This window comes from Aspergillus japonicus (assembly GCF_003184785.1).
Source record: "Aspergillus japonicus CBS 114.51 unplaced genomic scaffold BO86scaffold_1, whole genome shotgun sequence".
Lineage (NCBI taxonomy): Eukaryota > Fungi > Ascomycota > Eurotiomycetes > Eurotiales > Aspergillaceae > Aspergillus > Aspergillus japonicus.
Genome location: NW_020291638.1, coordinates 1204048 through 1223502, shown reverse-complemented (window position 1 = coordinate 1223502; position 19455 = coordinate 1204048). Strand labels below are relative to the sequence as shown.

The following is a 19455-nucleotide window of genomic DNA, read 5'->3' as shown; positions in this document are numbered from 1 at the left end:
AGCTTCTTGTAGTCGACACGGTAGCGACCCGTAGACCTGCAGCGTATTCTTGGCCCGTGGTTTAGTGCAAGTTTCGGTAGTTCTGTTCTCGATCACCCAATCGTCTATAGTAGTGCCTTCGTTGAGTCCTTGTGAATTCCGACGCAGCGCTGGCTAGATAGCCCAAGGGGTGCAGAATGTCGAGACTGGTTGGAGGGGGAAATGAAGACAAGCAGCGGAGGAAAGGTGGTCGATCATCTCCATTGGTCGACGGCAGCCATCTTGATTAATACCTCATTTCCGGCCCAGGCAGGTCTTCCTCTTTTCCCTTCGTTCTTTCGCTGCGTCTCCCCACCAGCGAGGTAAGCGATTGCCCTTTTGACTCTTCCCCACCTCCTTCACAATATTCAGCAGCATCATCAAGGAATCCAGACTGACGGACTTGTGTCTAGCGTGCCACTAGTGGACCTCACTAACGCGGTTGCCGTGATGAATCGTCCACTTTGACTCCTTGACGGCCTGACCCCCCCGAGAAGAAAAGCCGTAACCGAGCCAGGGGCGGCGATTCTGCGGGGAAATCCAAGCCATCTCGTTGGAGGAAACGGACTTGGCTCCCCGGATTTGACCTCATCGGAGAAGCTGGTCTGCTGGTCACAGTGTGCAGAACGCCCGCGCAGGGGCTTATGCAGGTCACACCTCGTCCAACAAGGTACAAGCCAGCTGCCGACAAAGCGATTGGATGCCTGTGGCCAATGCATGTTCATATCCGCTTCACATGCAGTCGAGTCGAACTTCCCCCCCTCACCCGGTGCTGGACTGCTGCCTCATGCGGTCTATAAAAGGCAGTGACTTTCCCACTGTCTAGGGATTCTTTTTTGTCACTCCAGTCTCATCCTCTGTTCTACTCATAATCCCCGTGTTTCCCTTGCTTCGCCATGATCCGGCGCGTCTCCTATGCGCTTTGCGCGCTGGCTCTTAGCTCCTGGGCTGCTGCGGCCCCGCAGCTGAATGCTCGCGCTACAGGCAGTGTCGACTCCTGGTTCGCATCTGAGACCACGGTCGCCCTCGATGGCATTCTTGCCAACATCGGCGCGGACGGAGAGTTCTCCAAAAGTGCTAAGTCTGGCATCGTTATTGCTAGTCCAAGCACTGACAACCCGGACTGTGAGCAACTACTTTCTTCCTAGTTGTATGGCTGTCCGCTAACAAGGGGTGCGCAGACTACTACACCTGGACCCGTGACTCGGCTTTGACCATGAAGATCCTCGTTGATCTCTTCGTCAACGGTGAATCGAGTCTCCAGACGGTCATCGAGGAGTATATCAGTTCCCAGGCTTACCTGCAGACGGTTTCCAACCCGTCTGGTTCTCTCTCAGGTGGAGCAGGTCTTGGAGAACCGAAATTCAACGTTGACGAGACGGCGTACACTGGCAGCTGGGGCCGTCCCCAGCGGGATGGCCCTGCGTTGCGAGCGACCGCTCTGATTGGCTTTGGTAACTGGCTGATTGTAAGTTCTGTCGCCTAGTTTCTAATGACTTGACTGACTGACATACTCAGAACAATGGCTACTCCACCTACGCGACGAACATCATTTGGCCCATTGTTCGCAATGATCTGTCCTATGTTGCTCAGTACTGGAACCAGACTGGTTACGGTCAGTCATCACAAACCCTCCTTGCCTGACGATGACCGCTAACTTTAAAGTATACAGATCTGTGGGAGGAAGTTAATGGGTCTTCGTTCTTCACTGTTGCGGTCCAACATCGGGCACTTGTGGAAGGCAGCACTTTTGCTAAGAGTGTTGGCTCGTCTTGCAGTTGGTGCGATTCTCAGGCTCCGCAAATTTTGTGCTTCATGCAGAGCTTCTGGACTGGCTCCTACATGCTTGCCAACACCAACAGCGGCCGCAGTGGCAAGGACGCGAACACCGTGCTCGCCAGTATTCACACTTTTGACCCCGCCGCAGGCTGCGATGACACGACCTTCCAACCTTGCTCACCGCGTGCGCTGGCCAACCACAAGGTCTATACTGACTCTTTCCGCTCAGTCTACTCGCTCAATTCTGGCATTGCTGAGGGTACTGCGGTTGCAGTCGGCCGCTACCCCGAGGACTCGTACTACAACGGCAACCCTTGGTTTTTGACCACCCTTGCAGCTGCCGAGCAGTTGTACGATGCTATCTATCAGTGGAACCGTATTGGATCCATCACCATCACCAGCACGTCACTGGCCTTTTTCCAAGACCTGTACAGCTCCGCGGCGGTTGGAACCTACTCCTCTTCCAGCTCCGCATTTACCTCCATCATCAGCGCTGCCAAGACCTATGCTGATGGATACGTGAGCGTAGCTGTACGTCCTTCTTCCCTAAGTTTCAAAGTGCCTTACTGATGATATCTTGCAGGAGTCTCACGCTATGACCAATGGCTCCCTTTCCGAGCAGTACGATAAGACGTACGGTACCCAGCTCTCTGCCCGAGACCTGACCTGGTCCTATGCTGCGGTCCTGACGGCCAACTTGCGCCGCAACTCGGTTGTGCCTCCTTCCTGGGGAGAGACTAGCGCGAGTAGTGTCCCATCCGTGTGCTCTGCAACCTCTGCAACTGGTACCTACAGCACCGCTACCAACACTGCTTGGCCAAGCACCTTGACCAGCGGTAGCGCTGGCACTGGAACCACCACTACCACCACTAAGGCTGGCAGCGGTAGCACTACCACCACCACTACCACAAGCAAGACTTCAACAACAACCTCAGCCTGCTCCACTCCTACAAGTGTTGCAGTGACGTTTGATGTGATTGCTACCACCACCTACGGAGAGAACGTGTATATTTCCGGCTCCATCTCTCAGTTGGGCAGCTGGGACACCAGCAGTGCAATCGCACTGAGCGCCAGTCAGTACACCTCGAGCAACAATCTGTGGTATGCCACTATCAGCCTGCCCGCGGGTACTACCTTCCAGTACAAGTACATTCGCAAGGAGACAGATGGATCCATTACCTGGGAGAGCGACCCCAACCGGTCTTATACCGTTCCCTCGAGCTGTGGAGTGAGCAGTGCCACGGAGAGTGATACTTGGCGTTAGTCGAGCTTGAAGGAATCTTCGATTGTAGGGACCAACAAGCTTGTTCTCTATATATATAGCTTCAACAACGGCGGCCCGATGATTTCATCAGGGACTTAGTGTTAATCCTTTGTCAAATGCAATGTTCTAATCCTTGGACTTTGATCATGATTGAACTTCTCAACTGTTCTGACACCTTTCACTAGAAGGCGAAGTAATGCCAGCCTTTCTCTCGATTACTTTTGAGGGAAAAAAGAAATGCCACAACAACCCAAAGCACAGCCACCGGGGGGTATTTACCTTCAGGCACGTCCAGCCCGGATATTCTTAGCTATGAAACCAACAGCCTCAGGAGGCAAAGTATTCAGCAATCCGGTCAGAGCCCTCGCTCGGAAGATATTGCTCGAATATCGTGACTTGCCACTCCACAAATGAATCAAGATACGAGTTTCCTTTTCGAAGCGGTATGCATGAGGTGATATGTATGCAAACCCGCATGCAATGAGCAAGGCACCGCTCCGCATCTGATCTGTCCCATGGAACTACGATCCCGGTATTACCGTTTTGGACAAGATATTGCACTTATCTTACAGCCATGCATCAAAGCATTGCAATCGCCGCCCATACACCGACAATCCATGCAATTCAAGAGGAAGAGTGTGGCGCACCGTACGAGCTGGGGGCTGGGTCGAGACACAGCATATAAATGCAAGCACTCCCAACAGCATCTTGCGATCCCAGCTCTTGTCCGAACCATCACTTTTTTTGCCTTCTCTTTCTTGTAATCTTTTTCTCTTTCACCTTTGTTGATCTTCTTCGCTTGCAGTCTGCATCATTTCTTCTCACAATGGACAACTACCACGCCTGCTCCTCGGTAATCAGTGAGTTCGAAGCGCGCAAAGCCGGCGCCTTCACCTCTCTCCCCATCCGCGTGAACCGCTACAGCGAGGTTGCCACCAAAGCAGCCCAGGACTTTGTATGCAAGTGGAACTGCCATTTCGATGTCGGAACCAATTATCCCGGGTCGACATCGGCGACTCGCTTCGGACAGCGAGAGAACCCACTTGTCATGATCATCCCTGAGGCGCAGCCGGACAGACTGGCGACGGCGGCGTGTTTGGCTGAGATGGCGCGATTGCTTGATGGTAAAACCCCTCTCCTTTTCTGTCTTCTTCATGCCATGTATGCTGTATGGCGTTAGGAGGAAATGCTGATGGACTAGTAGACCTCTGCCATCGATTCGGAACCCATAATCGACACGAGGGCTTTGAGCTCTTGAACCGGTGCATCGAGCAATTCTCGGCCTCCTCGTCCTGCTCGTGCTCGGGATCGTGTGAGAAGAGTCTGGGAGGGGATCGTCCTCACCACCATCGCCACCACCACCATCATCGCCTGCAGCAGGTCATTTCGGAGATCTTCTCGGATGTTTGCCGGGCTGAGTGCGAGCACGGGGTGCATCTGCTCGAGGTGTATCGGAAGGCGATTGTTCGAGCTCCGACTCCACTGGACTGCAAGAAGAAGTTTGCTTTCGAGTAAGTGGATCAATTCCGCGAGGGTTGAATGTGTGATGACTGATGCGTTGTATAGAGCCTTCTGGCCGATCTTGGAATTCGCCATCGGTGTCCATCTCTCGCACGTGGACCACATGCTTCTCCACGAGATCAAGGACGTCGCGGACGAGTGTCTCGCCTTGAACGATGAGTACTGGAGCTGGACTGCGTGCGCAGATCATAAGGCCGGGCGCAATATCATCGACTGCTTTGTTCGCGTGGAGGGGTTATCTGTCGACGCAGCACGCGAGAAGGTCAGAAGAAATATTGTTGAGCTCGAGGGCCGTTTCCTGTCCCTCAAGGACCGATTCTCCTGGCAACACCCGACGGAGTCGATCCGCCTGCACCGCTGGATCGAGGCCGTGGGAGCGGCGATGGCCAGCTACAACTACTGGCGGGCGAATCAGTCGTCGCCTTGCTTCAGCAATACTAGCAACTGCGGCAAGCCCGACTGGACCAGCGCCTCGTCTACCACCACCCTCATCGATCGTCCTTGCTCTCCTCAACTCAGCTACCGACTCCACCACAGCAGTCTTGAGAGCAAGACCAACGACACCACCGTGCTGACCGCTCCGACCACCTACATCAGCTCCATCGCCTCCACCCCGACCACCGCAATCCTGAACATGCTCCCGGCAGCACTGAACTGCTGGGCCCGCGCGCCGGAACCCTCCCTCCAACACATCCAGACCATCTTCACCAACCTCCACAACGCCACCCTCGTCCTCTGGGACATCTTCACCGCGAGCACCACCCGCCACAGCAGCCCGGCCACCCACATCGTCTTCGGGACCGCACAGGCCACCAACAGCGCCTACTACGCCTTCACCCACGCCCTGCAATCCGTCCAGCACCACCCCCACCTTCTCAGCAACCCCCCGCAAGCCACCGCAATTCTAACCGAAGGCCTCACCAGACTCTTCACCGGCCAAAGCTGGGCCCTGAACTGGAAGTTCACGCACCACACCCCCACCGAGCTTGAATATCTAGGCCTAATCGACGACACCACGGGGGCACTCTTCTCCATCCTGGTCCGACTGCTGCAATCGCAGTCCCGGTGTGCCCCTCCCCCCCCATCCCCATGCCATCCCCACAGCAGCAGCGCCAGCGATCCCAAGTTCCTGAACCGCAGCGACTCCCTCCTCTACCTCACCAACCTTCTTGCGCGGTTCGTCCGCATTCGCGAGGAGTACCTCTTCTTCACCACCGAATCCTCCACCCCGACCAGCACCACTGCTGCCAACAAACATGGAATGGAAAGCACGATAGGAGGATACAGCTACTCGTACCCCATCATCCGACTCCTGAACACGCGGCCCGAGTGCCGTGCGCAGATCACCGCGCTGCTGTCCTCTTCTGCTGCGACTGCTGGTTCATCGTCCGCGGGTTCTTTCTCGGGCTGTTCATCCTCTCGCGGAGCCAGCCCCTCGCCGTGCGCCTGTCCTCCTTCCCCTACGTCTGCTGCTTCCTCTTGCTCCTGTCCCTCTTCAACGGGCATCAATCACGCCGGCCAGAGCTTCGGACCGTGCGGTAGCCCTGTCCCGCCGCCGATGAGTGTCCCAGGGCTGCTGCACCTGCTCCGCGATTCGGGGGTGTTGGCCGCCACCCGGGAATTTCTGCGGGATATGGAGGAGCAGATTGAGCGGGAGGTCGGGCGGCTGGAGGCCGGGGTGTTTGGCGGGGAGACGAATTCGTTGGTGCGGACGGTTGTGGGGCGGTTGAGTGTGCGGGGGGTGGTTTGATTTGATTCTAGAGTTGATGTTGGTATGTAGATAGGGGATTGACAGGTTTGCAAAGGAAGGCTTTGGGTGAAGGCCTTTGTGTTGGTGGGGAGGTGGGGTGAGGTATACTGTACTTGTTGTACTTGTGAGTGTATGTACTAGAACTGCAACAATAGTCCTGTATCCTGTTACTTGTGCCCCTTTCTCCGGAAGATACTGTTAAGCGTCTCTATATCAATTGACTAAGTCCTCAATCCCCTTGTCGCTCTGGTGAAAGCATACGCGGTTAATACTAGAAATCCACACGAGCCTGCCATCCCAACCCTCTCCACTCTCGCACCCGGCCATGCCTACTCCTGCCCCTACACCAACTCTTCCTCAAGAAGCCTGATAGCTCTCTCTCTCTCTCCGCCACGCAATCTAACAGTCAGGTCAAGTCCCATGCAAACCATCGTCGCGCTGTCGCAGCAACCCACCAATATTCCTTGCTACCATATAGTGACTCCCCCTCCGTACGAAGACAGTCCAAGCAAGAACCAAGCAGCCTGGAAACGGTCCAGTGCTTGGATGAGCTTAGCAGCCGGGGCAGGGAACACGAGCCACCGGTCCATTGGTGCACCAGACCAAAGCAACTTTGAACCTGAACTCGGATCCTCCTTCCCGAGAAGCGAGCGAGCGTTGGGGGCTTAGCTTGGCTCAAAGAACTCGTCTCGTGAGGCTCGTATAGCTTTTTTTCCAAAAGTACCCTAGTGCTCAGTACATGATCCAGCACTGGGACGGACTTGGTGAAAAGTCGGATACGGGGGGTAAAGAGGCGAGGACCTTGCAGTTCGTGAGGGTCGTTTGTGATCTGCGACGGCGACACGGTGGGGGTTTCCCTACCGGGCGTGTCTCTGTGCGGTGGACCCGTGTGCATCGTAATGGGGGATGGGAGTGTGGTTGGTGGAGATGATGGTCGTGGTGATTCTGGGAATTCTGGGAATAAATCTACACCTACACCTACACCTACGCCTACGCCAAGTCCGGGGAGTGTGGATTCCGGGGCGCAGGGGGTGGGGGCGTTTAGGCCTGGGTCTTGGGCGGTTGGGGTGCTGGGTGTGGGAGTGTGGGCTTTGGGATTGGGAATTGCATTGTTTGACTAAGCTGTTAACATTGGTTATTGTAAGGCAGTTGTGCTGTGGATTGTTGATTGAGAGTTGGGGATGGGGTACCGGTTGTTGGTTTGAAGTGGAATGGGACGAGAGTCTTTCCATGCTTTAGGCGGGAATTTGGTGGTTGATGGTTCCTGTGCGGTACTTGTCTTCCTGTTGCCTGATGCTTTCCCCTCGGACACCATGATCGAGAATCACGTGTATCTGAGCCTAAGACCTGGGTTCACTTGAGTAGCCAACTGAAATGACGGTTCTCTCTTCCTACAGGTAATATGTACCCAAGGTATGAGTGGACATAGAAGCCTTGGAGATCCTGGTTTTGCTTTTATAACAGTGCGTTATCAAGATCTGAACAGAGGTTTTGTAGGAGTTCGACTCAATTACACTAGACCTACAGCCTCATTCTACAACTTATCCAAACTCCACGAACACATTCAAGTGAGCCAGCCAACATATATTCCGAGAGACTATATCTAACCCAACTCACTCATCGTTAAGTATATTCAAAAAACCAAAAACCCAGCCCACGCACATCGTATCCAATTCAGAGAGGGTTTTCCAAGAAGTATAGACCAACCAGAATACACAAAGACCGCAACACGACTCTAGATAAACAAGAACCCAAATCTTCCCGATTCCCTCTCCTAATCTAAAGCCTTCCAGCCCCAAAAGCTCCCCCATCTCCCATCCAAGACACACGCAAGCGTAGTATATCATTTCTCGAACAAGGAAACCCCGAGGCGGAGTTGTAAAGAAAAAAGCGAAAGAATGGAATCCGGATAAGATGGTGATTGATCTCCCAGAGGTGGTTCCAGAGTCCCACACCTTCCCAAAGAAAGGTGGGAACCGACGTCGTGACTGGAACTTCAGGGAAATCTACTTTTGCCCTCCACTAGACCTGAACCCCGTTTAGGCGCAACGGCACCAGGACCGGCTGTTGTTTTTGGTGTTTTGTCGCGGGCCATAGGTTTTCGGGGACGACGAAAGCAGCGTGAGTTGAGTAGTTGGAGTTTATGATGAATCAAAATATATAGCGTTGATGTGTATGAGATAAGTCATGTTGCGGGTTGGGAAGGGGAATTCCTTATTCGAGATGGACAAAAGCTGAGAGATATTGGAATATTGATTCTGGACCGAAACGATAGATTGGTGCGTTCAGGTGGAAAGTGAGAGGAAGCTCCAGGCTATCTCAGGGGAGTCATTTACATGACAGTGCAGCCGCCGCCGGGGGAGGCGCCTATACTTGATATTAGCCAACGTTCTGAACCTTGTGACGTGGGATTAAGAAATAAGAATCAAAAGTGCAAAGCCATGACAAGGCAGCTCATGTGAGAGGACATACCGCGGGTGGTGGTTTCCTTGACAATCTCGACGGGGGCCATTTTGAATGATTGAAGTGATGATCGAAAGATCGAATTTGTTTTTGTTTTGCTTGTAATAAAACTTGCGGATGGAGAGAAAAAGAAGCAATCTTGGAGAGGATTCGAAGGGGTTTTTATAGATTTTCTGGCAGATATCAATTCGCAGACCTTGTGAATGAGAATCTGTACTCCATCTTTGATATCAAACAGGGGACCAATGGCAATTGAGAAAGTAGGAGGACGGTCTCGGCAGGTACGAATGAAAGGGCAGCCTAGGGCGAGGGATTCAGCCTCGTTCCTGTGATACTTTCTTTCTTCTTGTCGGTAAACTTCAGCATGCGTTCGAAAAAGCTTTCATGAAGGCATCACATGGGGACGAAGTAGAAAGAACGTTTTCGAGGCGACTGGGATGTATGGTTTGGGTCCGTTGAGGATGTCTGGTAGGACAGGGATTAGATCTTCATATTGTTCTAATAATGGGCCAATGACAGGGTTAGTGTCGGCATGTAGAATCGAGATAAGGATCGCACTGGCTTTTCGGTTCTGGAACCGAGGCTACATCTCGTTCTTTCTTCTTGTTTGACGTGCTGAATAAGGGAATGTGGAGAGACGGTGGCTGCACGAAGCCAGCGAGCGCTGTGGTTGGTCTTGAAGTGGTCGTAGTTGTGCCTGGACAAGTCTGGAGCAGTCGATTGTATGTATCCATATCAATGTGCCGTTGAAAACCATCGGCCGACAAACTGAATCTGACATGGATCATGGATCACCATGATTGTGGCAACCTCGTGGGGTTGAGTTTGCAAGTGCCACGCGTGGAGGAAATCGAGGAAATCCGGGACGGCGCCGAATCAGCATCCGTCCCTTCCTATTGTTCTTCAACAACAATACTAACCACCTTTTGCTTACAACTTTGGATCGGCCCACAAAACACAGAATAATAAAGAAACATCCAATTTCATTGCTGCTAAGCCATAACCAAAAGATTGAACGAGATTACTCCTTCAGGTGTAAATCGGCTCCGTCAATTCGTTCAGTGTCAGCCCTTCCTTGGCAACATCCTCCTCGATCAGGAACATCAAAGGCATTTCAACCAGCGTTCCCTTGACCTGACTGAGCAGCTCTTTCACCTGCTTGACACCCTCAGGGCCCGGAGGGAAGTCATCCCGTACCACATGTCCGTATTCGTACCGAGCAGGCTGGGAGTCGTCCTTGCCATATGCCTGCTTGTCTGCGTTGTGGAAGTAGTATCCATAGAATTCCTTGTAGGTGGCCCAGTTCCGGACTTGGTCATCAGGAACCGAGTGAAAGACCTTCCGGAACACCTCAGTGTTCGTTCTGGCCCGAGTATTCCACATGCTATGCATTGTGTCCGCCAATGGGTCGGCCACAATCTGGCTTTCTGGAGAGTCGGCATCGAATGTGTTTGGTACACCCACGGGCTCGAAGTTGGCGTCGGGACGTTCTGGATCCTGCGGTGGCAAGAGGCCAAGGTGCTTACGGAACAGGTATCTCCGGAGAGAAGCGGCAAATCGACTCGCGCTCCATGGCTGACCGTTCATGCGGGACTGAATAGGGGTGTAGTCTTCAATCACGATGGCAATCTCAGAGTCGTGATCACCCAGCTGGGAGCGATCGTTCAAGTTGGCAGATCCAACGATAGCAACCCGATCGTCGGCAATCATAACCTACACTTCCGTCAACTTGGGCGTTCACACAATCATAATTAACACTTACCTTGGAATGGATGTAAAGTTCTTCGGTGACAAATGCGTCGATTTCAGCCTCTGCAGGTCCTTCCCACGGCACGTTGCGGATATCTGTACCATTCAACATGTAACATTCGCTGACGCTATCCCACCGACCAGGGGCAGACTTGGTGCTAGAGACCTGTTGAGCAGCCTGCTGGTACTGTTGGTAAGGGGCGGTGGTGTCAAAGGCCGCGCGAGGAGCACCCGGTCCATAGCCACCCGGGCCAGCTGTGGTCAGGTCGTGCTCCTTGCGGGCTTCCTCGTAGTTCACACCACTCCTGTTCTCCGCCTCAAGCAATGGGCCGCTGACATTAATTCGGTCGTAGTTGCGCAGGTTGTAGAACCGGATGTAATCCATCGGGTTATATCCTTCTTTGGCAATCAGTTCCATGATACTACTGCCTCCACGGTTGATGCAGTTATACTGGAACTCCATGATGGCCCGAGTGCCCAGAGTAGATTCATCGCTCAGGTCTCCCGCAAAGCAGGGAACGGATGGAAGAACAACAACAATCTTGTACTTCTCGCCCGCTCGTGCAGCACGAAGAATACGCTCAACAATCGCGGCTCCGATCTTGTTCTGAACGGGCTTCTGAGCATCACCAGTTGCAGTAATGAAGAACTGGTTTTCGATGTAAACGAAATGCTGACTGTTACGGATGATAGCTGCGTACGCGTCGGCGATGGAATGCTCAGTAGGCGTTCCGTTGCTCCACTTGGAAGCACTGCGCACGATCTGACAAGTCATGTTCCCGCGTGGCTGAGCACCTGGACGATAGTTTATACGATCCTGGTAATGATGAATTTGGCCAGCCAGTTCACCACGAAGAACATTGCCGTAGCCTGTGAGGTTCTCCTTGATACCACGGAAGTTGAAACCTCTCTCGGAGTCGCCGTATGCATGACCTCCGCTGTGGTAGTCGTGGAGACCGCGGGTTTGCGAGTGCTGACCCTCTTGAGTAGGGGGAGGCGGGTAAGCCTGATTTTGACCTTGGCTTGGAGAGTATGACTGGTATTGAGATTGAGGTTGGGTCTGTTGGTGAGGATAAGCTTGACTCTGGGGCTGGTTGGGAGTCTGCTGTTGCGGGTATGCTTGACCTTGAGATTGTGTGTAGGTCTGCTGACTCTGAGGCTGGGTGGAAGTCTGCTGTTGAGAGTATGCTTGACCTTGAGGTTGTGTGTAGTTCTGCTGGTGAGAGTATGTCTGATCCTGAGGCTGGCCATAGCTCTGCTGCTGGGCTGATGTAGCGGCCTGGCTTGAAGGAGGCCCAGGGGGGGGCGGAGGGAACGAATCACCAGTGTAAGTATATTGGTGCTTCTCATCGTGACTTGGTGTATACGCCTGGTTCGGTGTGTAGGCGGGCGGAGCCTGTTGCTGCCAGTTGGAATCTGCCTGAGAGCTGGGGTGGGGCGAGGTAGCCTGGTAGCCACTTGGATGAGACTCGGGCTGTTGCTGCCAGCTTTGAGCATGCTGGATATTGCCAGAATAAGCACCAGCTTGAGGAGATGTGGGCTGCTGCTGCTGTTGCTGCCAACCAGGGGTGCTTGGAGTGGCAGGCTGAGCGCTACCGCCATAGGAAGCAGTCTGCTGAGGGCCTTGCTGCTGATGAGCTTGTTGCTGCCAGGTAGGGGTTGCCTGGCTGCCGGCGCCAGATGACTGAACATTGCTGGATTGTGCAGCGGGCTGGGGAGATGCGGCATGTTGTTGCCAGCTAGGAGTGGAAGGGCTTGGGCTGGTCGGCAGAGCCCCGGGCTGGGCCGTGAATGTCTGCTGCCAGCTAGGAGTGGAAGGTCCCTGGTTCGGCGCTGCAGGCTGCTGAGTTGGCCCCTGCTGCTGACCCTGCTGCTGACCCTGCTGCTGACCCTGCTGCTGACCCTGCTGCTGACCCTGCTGCTGACCCTGCTGCTGACCCTGCTGTTGGCCCTGCTGTTGGCCCTGCTGCTGACCTTGTTGGGGGCCCATAGAAGAGGTAGGTCGGCCGTACAAGTTCAGCTTTACGTATCTGGGGTTGTTGCGCGAGTAGTACTTGAGGTCATAGATGAAGTTCCAGCGCTCGACAAAGTGACGTCTCAGATCTTCGACGACCTGTCCATGCAAGCTGACTGAGATGTCTGACCAACCCATGCGGGAGGTCTTCTTCCGATCCAACTGATTCTTCTCCCAGTTGGCTACATCCTGGAAGTCAAGCACTCTAGCGTTATTGTAATCCTGACCAGGGAAGACAATTTCGTTCAAGTCCTGGCCATGAACATCGGCGAGGGCGTGCTGGTTGGTGTCCCAACGGCCGAAGCACATATCCAAGCCACCCATGAATGCCACGCGACCATCAATAAGGCAAAGCTTCTCGTGGTGGGCCCAGTAAAGGATGACATCTTCGTGCATACCATAAATTCCCTTGATGGTATCCGCGGACATCTTAGCCAGATTGCCTGCATCTAATGACAGGTTCTGAAGGGAAGATGCGATAGAAGCTTCCAGCTCCTGACGATCGGGGAGATGGTCGGGGTGACGGAACACCGAGATGTTCTGATGGAGATCCTCCAGATGATGCTTTGTGTGATGGGATGAAACTGTGATTCTGAGTTAGCTATGATGACCTAGCGTACGGTACCCGTTTGGAACATACGTGTCAATGCCTGAGTCACCTCCTTGTAGACAATAATGTTGACGCGAACGCCTCGCTGCGCAGCAGCCAGCAGCATCCGATCCAGTCGATACTGCTCGTTCTTTGCTGGAGGACGTCTCAGATAAAGTTCTGGCGACAGCCACCCTGGTTTTCACGTCAGTCAAACGTCCATCAACTCGCGACTGACACTTCCAGAAGCTTACAGTCCAAAATCCAGATATACTCCTTCGCACTCTCCAAGGCCTTGGAGACAGCATAGAAGTATGCACATCCATCAACATGCCATTTGACCTCATTGCCCTGACGTTCTGGTGCAAAACTCCCAAACCGGTTCTGCGTCTGTGGCTTGGTCGATCCATACTGCTCATAAGCCTGGGGGTCCAAGGCAGTTCCGATCTTCTGTGCGAACTCATTCCCGAGGTTCTCCAGTTTCCCGAACAATCCGGAGAGCTTGTCCTGCTTCTGGGGTTTCTGGGTTTGCTGGTGATAGGTGGACTGCTGGTGCTGGTACTGTTGCGGGCTGGTGTTTCCGTACGACGGCGGGTATTGCTGGGCGGAACCTTGGGTCTGAGACTGGGTTTGGTGGTACTGGCTCTGGCTCTGGGGTCAATAACTCAGTGGTCAGTACGTTGAAAACGGTGCCGTGCCTGAGATTCCTGATTTACCTGCTGTGAGTTGCTGGTACTGCCCTGCTGCTGATGGCTCTTGTAGGTTTCCTTCAATTTCTGAAAAGTGTCGCCGACAAATCCCCTCGCGGTATCGCCGGATGTGCCCCGCGCTGAGTCGCCGTAGTAGTGGCCATAGGCCAGGTCTTCCTCACGTTGGGACATGGGGACGACAGTTGAACCTGGATATGAGAGCAGGGTAGATGGTGTAACAATAGACAGAAATAAGGAAGAATGCTGACTGCCACGAGGGGGAAAGGATAGTTGTTATTATTATGTAGTCGCACGGAGGGTGGGGGAGGGTGGAGGGGGGAGGGGATCATCTGAGGCAGCCTGGAGGAATACAGAGTACGGTTTAGGGGAATACGGGGCTAAACCACGACGGTAAGACCGGCCCCGCCAGTCCAGCTTATCCACTTCCACTGCCTGGGTTGGTTTGTTTGTGTTCCCTTCTGCTCGGCCACTGTTGGGGGGTGGTATTTCACTGGTGCAAATGTTCTCTGCGCGCCATGGTGGCTATTTTTCGACATTATCTGTCTACACATTTTCCTGTCGCTGTCCTATGTTAACCACAAACATCGAGTGTTGCCTTGCAGGGCGGGGGCGATGCATCTCACCTTTCTAGATCGCTGCAGTGTGGCTGTGCCGGCAATCATGGCGGGGAATCCCCAGTTAGCTTGAAACAACAGCCGTACGGACCTTACCTGACAGCCTCTGATGACGCATGATACGGTGCTTCCAGCCCCTCTGTTGACTGTGGCTTATGTGGCTCTGCCACACCGCATCGCGCATCCTGAGCATTGCGTCGCGCAAGACCATTCAACATTTACGCTGAGAGCGCTAAGAATGTTGAGCTAGAACGCTCGAGTCCTGGGCGATCTTGGCACACGGGAATAACGCGGTCCTGTTGTCGCCAATCCTGAGACATGATCCACTTGCTTGGGTATAACGACAGTAGAATATGCGGTCATATACTCCTTAACGAGACCAAATCCAAATGTCTCACACTGTTCAAATGCAGCTTTCACAAAACTGAGCAGTGCTTTCTAAGATGATTTGATGCTGTGAATCCGCGACTATCCGACCATCTGCAAGTCGGACAACAACCAGCTTTCCGCGGTCGGATCCACTTCTTCATTAGCGCAAACTCCTTCGACCCTCATCGTTCTGGAGTGCACCGCCAGATTTTGCTCGAACTTCTCCGCAAGGTCTTCGCGATGAGGACCCCTCGAGGGCGCTAGATTGGATATATTGCTCAAGAAGTCTAGCAGGAAAAGGGTGTTGCATGCATGACATCGCACCCGATCTGTGGGCCAATTTTTGCTGAGCGTGGAGGGCTCATTTGCTATCAGGTGAAGTTGCAGTCCTGCCATTCGATGTCTGGACTAGTAGCAGTCAACTCTACCGGGAGAGGCAGAAGAATATAATGTGTTCCGTCTTGGGGAAGTAGCGAGCAAGAAGGATTATTCATTGAGCAATGAGGAAATGTACAAGGCATGCCAGAACAATGACCAAACCAGATTCTTGAAGATTTTCTCAGTATGTCTGGCATTTCAATCCCAGTATAAGGGGCTTGGAACAAGAAAGAGCACAGCTCACTGCAAAGGAGTTTCCGATGATATCCGGGGCTTTGGGGCACTGTTAAACGTACATTTGTCGGGGTCTTTTTGTTGAATATTGTGCAAGATATATTCTCATTATTGTTCATCAGGACCCAAATTGAAAGCAAGAGTCTACTGAGGGAAAGTAGGTGCTAGTGACCCAGAACATAAAGTACTCAAATTTTGCGACTTGTGGCAGCAAAAGGGCACCCAAAAGGTAACACACATTGAGAATGGCGTCATTGTTTCGATTGCACCTCGGTATCGTCGGATGGAGAGCAACCCCGCACCGGTATGGAACAGCAAACGCTGTTGAATTTCTTCAGGTGTAATTCGGATCAACGTCTCTGACAAGGAGATACAAAAACAAAAATATCAAGATGGCTAGCTGTAATACAAAAGTCCAGATATAACCACGGTGTAGATAAGATCTTCGCTGTCATGTCGTGTCAAAACCTAAAGTTCTCCCTGGAATAGCAGCAAGCGCTGCCCCTCACTGACAAGCCCCCGCAGCAGACGGACCCCGCACCGCAGTTGGAGAACGCAGCGCAGCAACAATTATTTAAGAATGACATCGGCCCATATCTTGACAACTTGCTGTGTTATCCTGCCCTGCTACCATTGACCCTCTGAGACCTATCCCCAAAGAACCTCATCTAATCAGTCGTGACCCCAAACTAACATCACAATGTCTCTCGCGACCCTCGACGTGAGTAAGCCCGGACAGAACCGACGACGTCGATGACGTTCGTTCCACCAAGGAAGCCATTCCCGCACGTACTAATCACCGGCGCATCACCAGGTTTCCCAGCACCCCTACCTCCCCTCCGCCTCCGAGACGCTGTTCAAGGCCAAGGCATCCAAGAAGCTGAGCTTCGAGCAGATCGCCGAGCACATCGGTCGCAACGAGGTTGCCGCGGCCGCCCTTTTCTACGGCCAGGCCAAGGCATCCCCCGAAGACATCGACAAGCTGTCCGCCCTCCTGGACATTCCCCGCGACCGTCTGGAAGAGCAGCTCAGCGGCTTCCCGGATCGCGGCCGCTCGGTCGAGATGCCGCCCAAGGAGCCGCTGATCTACCGACTGTATGAGATTGTGCAGAACTACGGGTACGCGTACAAGGCTGTTCTGAACGAGAAGTTTGGGGATGGGATCATGAGCGCCATCTCGTTTTCGACTAAGGTCGAGAAGGAGACGGACGAGGCCGGAAACAACTGGGCTGTTATCACGTTGAGAGGAAAATGGTTTGTTGAATGGATTGTGCAATTCTTGCATGAGACTTGCTAACTGAAACTACGATAGGTTGCCTTTCTCGCGGTTCTAGGTATGATTATGTGAGTTTAGGGAGGCGGTAGTGATTGAAATGCATGTAAATAGTATTTGAAAGAGATGCGATTGTTCATCTGTTCCTGCGCATGACTTTCATTTCTATGTATGTGTAGTGGTAATGCGCAAAGTGAAGAATTCACAGCCGGCGTCGAACAACACTGGGCACCTACCTTCACCCGCCAGATTGGGCGTGTGCTGTAGTGAAGTGAGGATGGTCTATATAACACGCATTCCTTGCGCATCCACCCCATTGACTGACCCACCTTGCAACTTCCTCAACCTTCTGTCCTGATCCCTCCAGATGCCTCATTCCTTTCATCTGTCATCTTTGTTCCTACTCCTATCTTATTAGATAGTGATATCAAAGATCTCACTTTAAACTCTCGACTCCTTGTCTACGGGCATTGTGGCCTACCTTCCCATCTTCCTCTTTCGAACTCGGTGTGTTCTCAGAAGTATCCAGAATGTCCGCTCGTCCAGATCACCAGGCAGGTCCCTCCAAGGTGGCCAGCGCCAGCACCGGCCGTTACGGTGTCACTCGCTCAGGAGCAGGCCCCGTCAATGCAGGCCGTGTTACTGCTGGACCTTCTCGCACAGGAGGCCCTGATGATGGTCGTCCCATCAAAGGTGGCCCTCGCGCTGGTCCTGCTCCTGTAGTGAAACCCGGTGGAAAGCCCAGTAGGTCAGGTCCATCGCAAACAAACCAGCCAGGGGCTGAATCATCTCACACAGGTCCCTCTGCTGCAGCCAAACCCTTGACTCCTCGTCGTTTTGTCCCAGAACCCTCTCGCGCAAAGCCTCCTGCTGCGAAACCTACCAGCGCAATAGGTCGCCCAGCTGCAGGCTCTACCACCAGAGGCCGTGACCCCACCAGTCGTCCCATCGCCGAGCCTGCCTCCACACAACTTCCTACCACCCAACCGTCTGCCAAAGTCGAAACTGCAGCAACACCCTCAAGCGCAAAACCTCCCGAGCCCACCAGAGTCTCCTGCACGTACGCCAAGTGCGGCAAGCACTTCCCCAGCAAACGAGACATGGACATTCACAAGATCACCGAGCACGAGTACTGCGAGCGGTGCGACGAGGATTTCCCGGATGAAGAACGCTTGCTGCTCCACAAGATCACCAGCGTCAAGCACATCGTGTGCCCCGTCTGCGGCCTGGAATTCCGCAGCTCGGGGGGCCGGGACGTCCACATTCGTCAGGTAAGTGACAAGAAAAGCTTCCGGCCATGAAAGAGCGAGAACGAGGCAGCCCAAGCACTGACACAAGCCTTATCGGCAACAGAACCATCGAGCCGAACAGACCATCAAATGTCGCGGCTGCACCACCACCTTCAAATCCGCCAGCGCGCTGATGCAGCACATCGAGAGCAACGGATGTCGCAGAATCCCACGGGAGCGCCTGCTCCAGCAGCAGGAAACCCGCCTGATGATCGCCGAGATCCTGGACGGCGACCGGCCCATCCGGCCCGAGGATATCGACAACGACGACGGCGGTGTCATGCTGGATGGGACTCCGCTGAAGTCTCCCGTCAGCCCCAAGAGGGGCTCAAAGAACAAAACCCCCGAGGCGGGATCGCCCACCAGGACCCCACCCAGCCCTAGTGCAGGAATGGCGGCGTTGGACTCTCCCTGCCCGCGACATCAGCTGCAGGAGCAGCAGGGTATCCCCTCCTCGCCCTCTAACATGACAGAGAAGAGCATGGCGACCGCGATGTCGCGACTCTCGCTGAACGAGGCCGACGCCGACGCCAGCGACCGTGCGCTCGTCCCGCTGCCCACAGCCACCGAGCTCGAACAAGACCAGACAATGGAGTGGAGCCTGTTCGGCAAGCCGGTCGCCTCGGCCGGCGAGATCCTCCAGAAGATCACCCCGGGCTGGGACTCGAGCAAGTTCCTGAACATGTGCCGCACACGCTACGTCTGTCACTGCCGTGTGAGCTACAAGCGGGTGGAGGATTTCGAGACGCACATCATCGAGGAGATGCGTGATAAGAAACCACTGGGGTGAGTGAGATCTTATCTTTCTCTCCCCTTCACCCCACCCTGTCCCTTTGCTGGGACAAGACTAACCACTCCGGCACCAACAGATGTCCCCGATGCTTCCGCAACTTCAAACGCTCGTCGGACCTCGTCGCGCATATGGAGACCGGAAGCACTCGCTGCAGCGTGGCCTCCGGGTCCGCCTACCATCAGGTCCTGGATCAGTTGACCGGCGGGGTGGTCCGCGTCGCCGGCACACTCCAGGATGGCACTATCAGGTATGAAGCCGGCAACGTGGAGCCGCTGTACGAGCCGGACAACGAGACGACTCTTGCTGGGATCGATACGAGCTACACATTCAAGAGCCCCGTCTGGTGATCATGGCGGGTGGTTTGAATTGTAGTTTGCGCTGTCCATTATTTATTCTCAGGACGCTTGCACTCGGAGGGAGAGTTGGGTCTGGAATTGACACTTTGCGCTGTTGTTTTCTCATTTCTGATTTCCACTTGGTCTTGTTTCCCGCCCCATCCTGATATGCATTTACAAAATCATTAGCATGTATCTCATTTGCAGTCTGTCTTTCATCTGCTTATTTCGCATCGGTTCCTTATCTCCTTTGTCTTTCAATATCTCATCACCTCAGCAAAAAAAAAAAAAAACATCTACTCTCCACGGCACC

General features: G+C 53.7%; 6 protein-coding genes across 6 annotated transcripts; 4 read left to right on the top strand and 2 right to left on the bottom strand.

Moving 5' to 3' along the window:
- Nucleotides 1-187: 187 nt before the first annotated feature.
- BO86DRAFT_8427 (uncharacterized protein) lies at nucleotides 188-865 on the bottom strand. The gene has a single exon (XM_025677732.1). It carries the CDS (start codon nucleotides 741-743, stop codon nucleotides 399-401), a length of 345 nt encoding a protein of 114 aa, XP_025533575.1. The 5' UTR covers nucleotides 744-865; the 3' UTR covers nucleotides 188-398.
- Nucleotides 866-914: 49 nt separating this feature from the next.
- Nucleotides 915-3061, top strand: BO86DRAFT_300211 (putative glucan 1,4-alpha-glucosidase; the record flags this gene model as incomplete). The annotated part of the gene is made up of 5 exons (XM_025667449.1): nucleotides 915-1143; nucleotides 1200-1486; nucleotides 1537-1633; nucleotides 1691-2328; nucleotides 2381-3061. The coding sequence occupies 5 exons, from the start codon at nucleotides 915-917 to the stop codon at nucleotides 3059-3061; spliced, it is 1932 nt and encodes a 643-aa protein (XP_025533574.1).
- Nucleotides 3062-3874: 813 nt separating this feature from the next.
- Nucleotides 3875-6369, top strand: BO86DRAFT_405647 (uncharacterized protein). Its single transcript, XM_025674109.1, has 3 exons — nucleotides 3875-4185; nucleotides 4266-4572; nucleotides 4628-6369. The coding sequence occupies exons 1-3, from the start codon at nucleotides 3888-3890 to the stop codon at nucleotides 6330-6332; spliced, it is 2310 nt and encodes a 769-aa protein (XP_025533573.1). The 5' UTR covers nucleotides 3875-3887; the 3' UTR covers nucleotides 6333-6369.
- Nucleotides 6370-9758: 3389 nt separating this feature from the next.
- pld2 (putative phospholipase D (PLD)) lies at nucleotides 9759-14419 on the bottom strand. The gene is made up of 5 exons (XM_025670950.1): nucleotides 13864-14419; nucleotides 13402-13798; nucleotides 13199-13342; nucleotides 10558-13142; nucleotides 9759-10508 (listed from the first exon to the last, which is right to left on the bottom strand). The coding sequence occupies exons 1-5, from the start codon at nucleotides 14026-14028 to the stop codon at nucleotides 9825-9827; spliced, it is 3975 nt and encodes a 1324-aa protein (XP_025533572.1). The 5' UTR covers nucleotides 14029-14419; the 3' UTR covers nucleotides 9759-9824.
- Nucleotides 14420-16063: 1644 nt separating this feature from the next.
- On the top strand, nucleotides 16064-16874 carry cyn1 (putative cyanate hydratase). The gene is made up of 3 exons (XM_025670949.1): nucleotides 16064-16173; nucleotides 16267-16706; nucleotides 16765-16874. Exons 1-3 carry the CDS (start codon nucleotides 16153-16155, stop codon nucleotides 16784-16786), a joined length of 483 nt encoding a protein of 160 aa, XP_025533571.1. The 5' UTR covers nucleotides 16064-16152; the 3' UTR covers nucleotides 16787-16874.
- An 891-nt stretch (nucleotides 16875-17765) lies between these two features.
- BO86DRAFT_300172 (putative C2H2 finger domain protein) lies at nucleotides 17766-19154 on the top strand (the record flags this gene model as incomplete). Its single annotated transcript, XM_025667448.1, has 4 exons — nucleotides 17766-17996; nucleotides 18079-18324; nucleotides 18457-18800; nucleotides 18884-19154. Coding segments are annotated over 4 exons (1092 nt in total), but the record flags the coding sequence as incomplete, so codon positions are not given.
- Nucleotides 19155-19455: the final 301 nt, after the last annotated feature.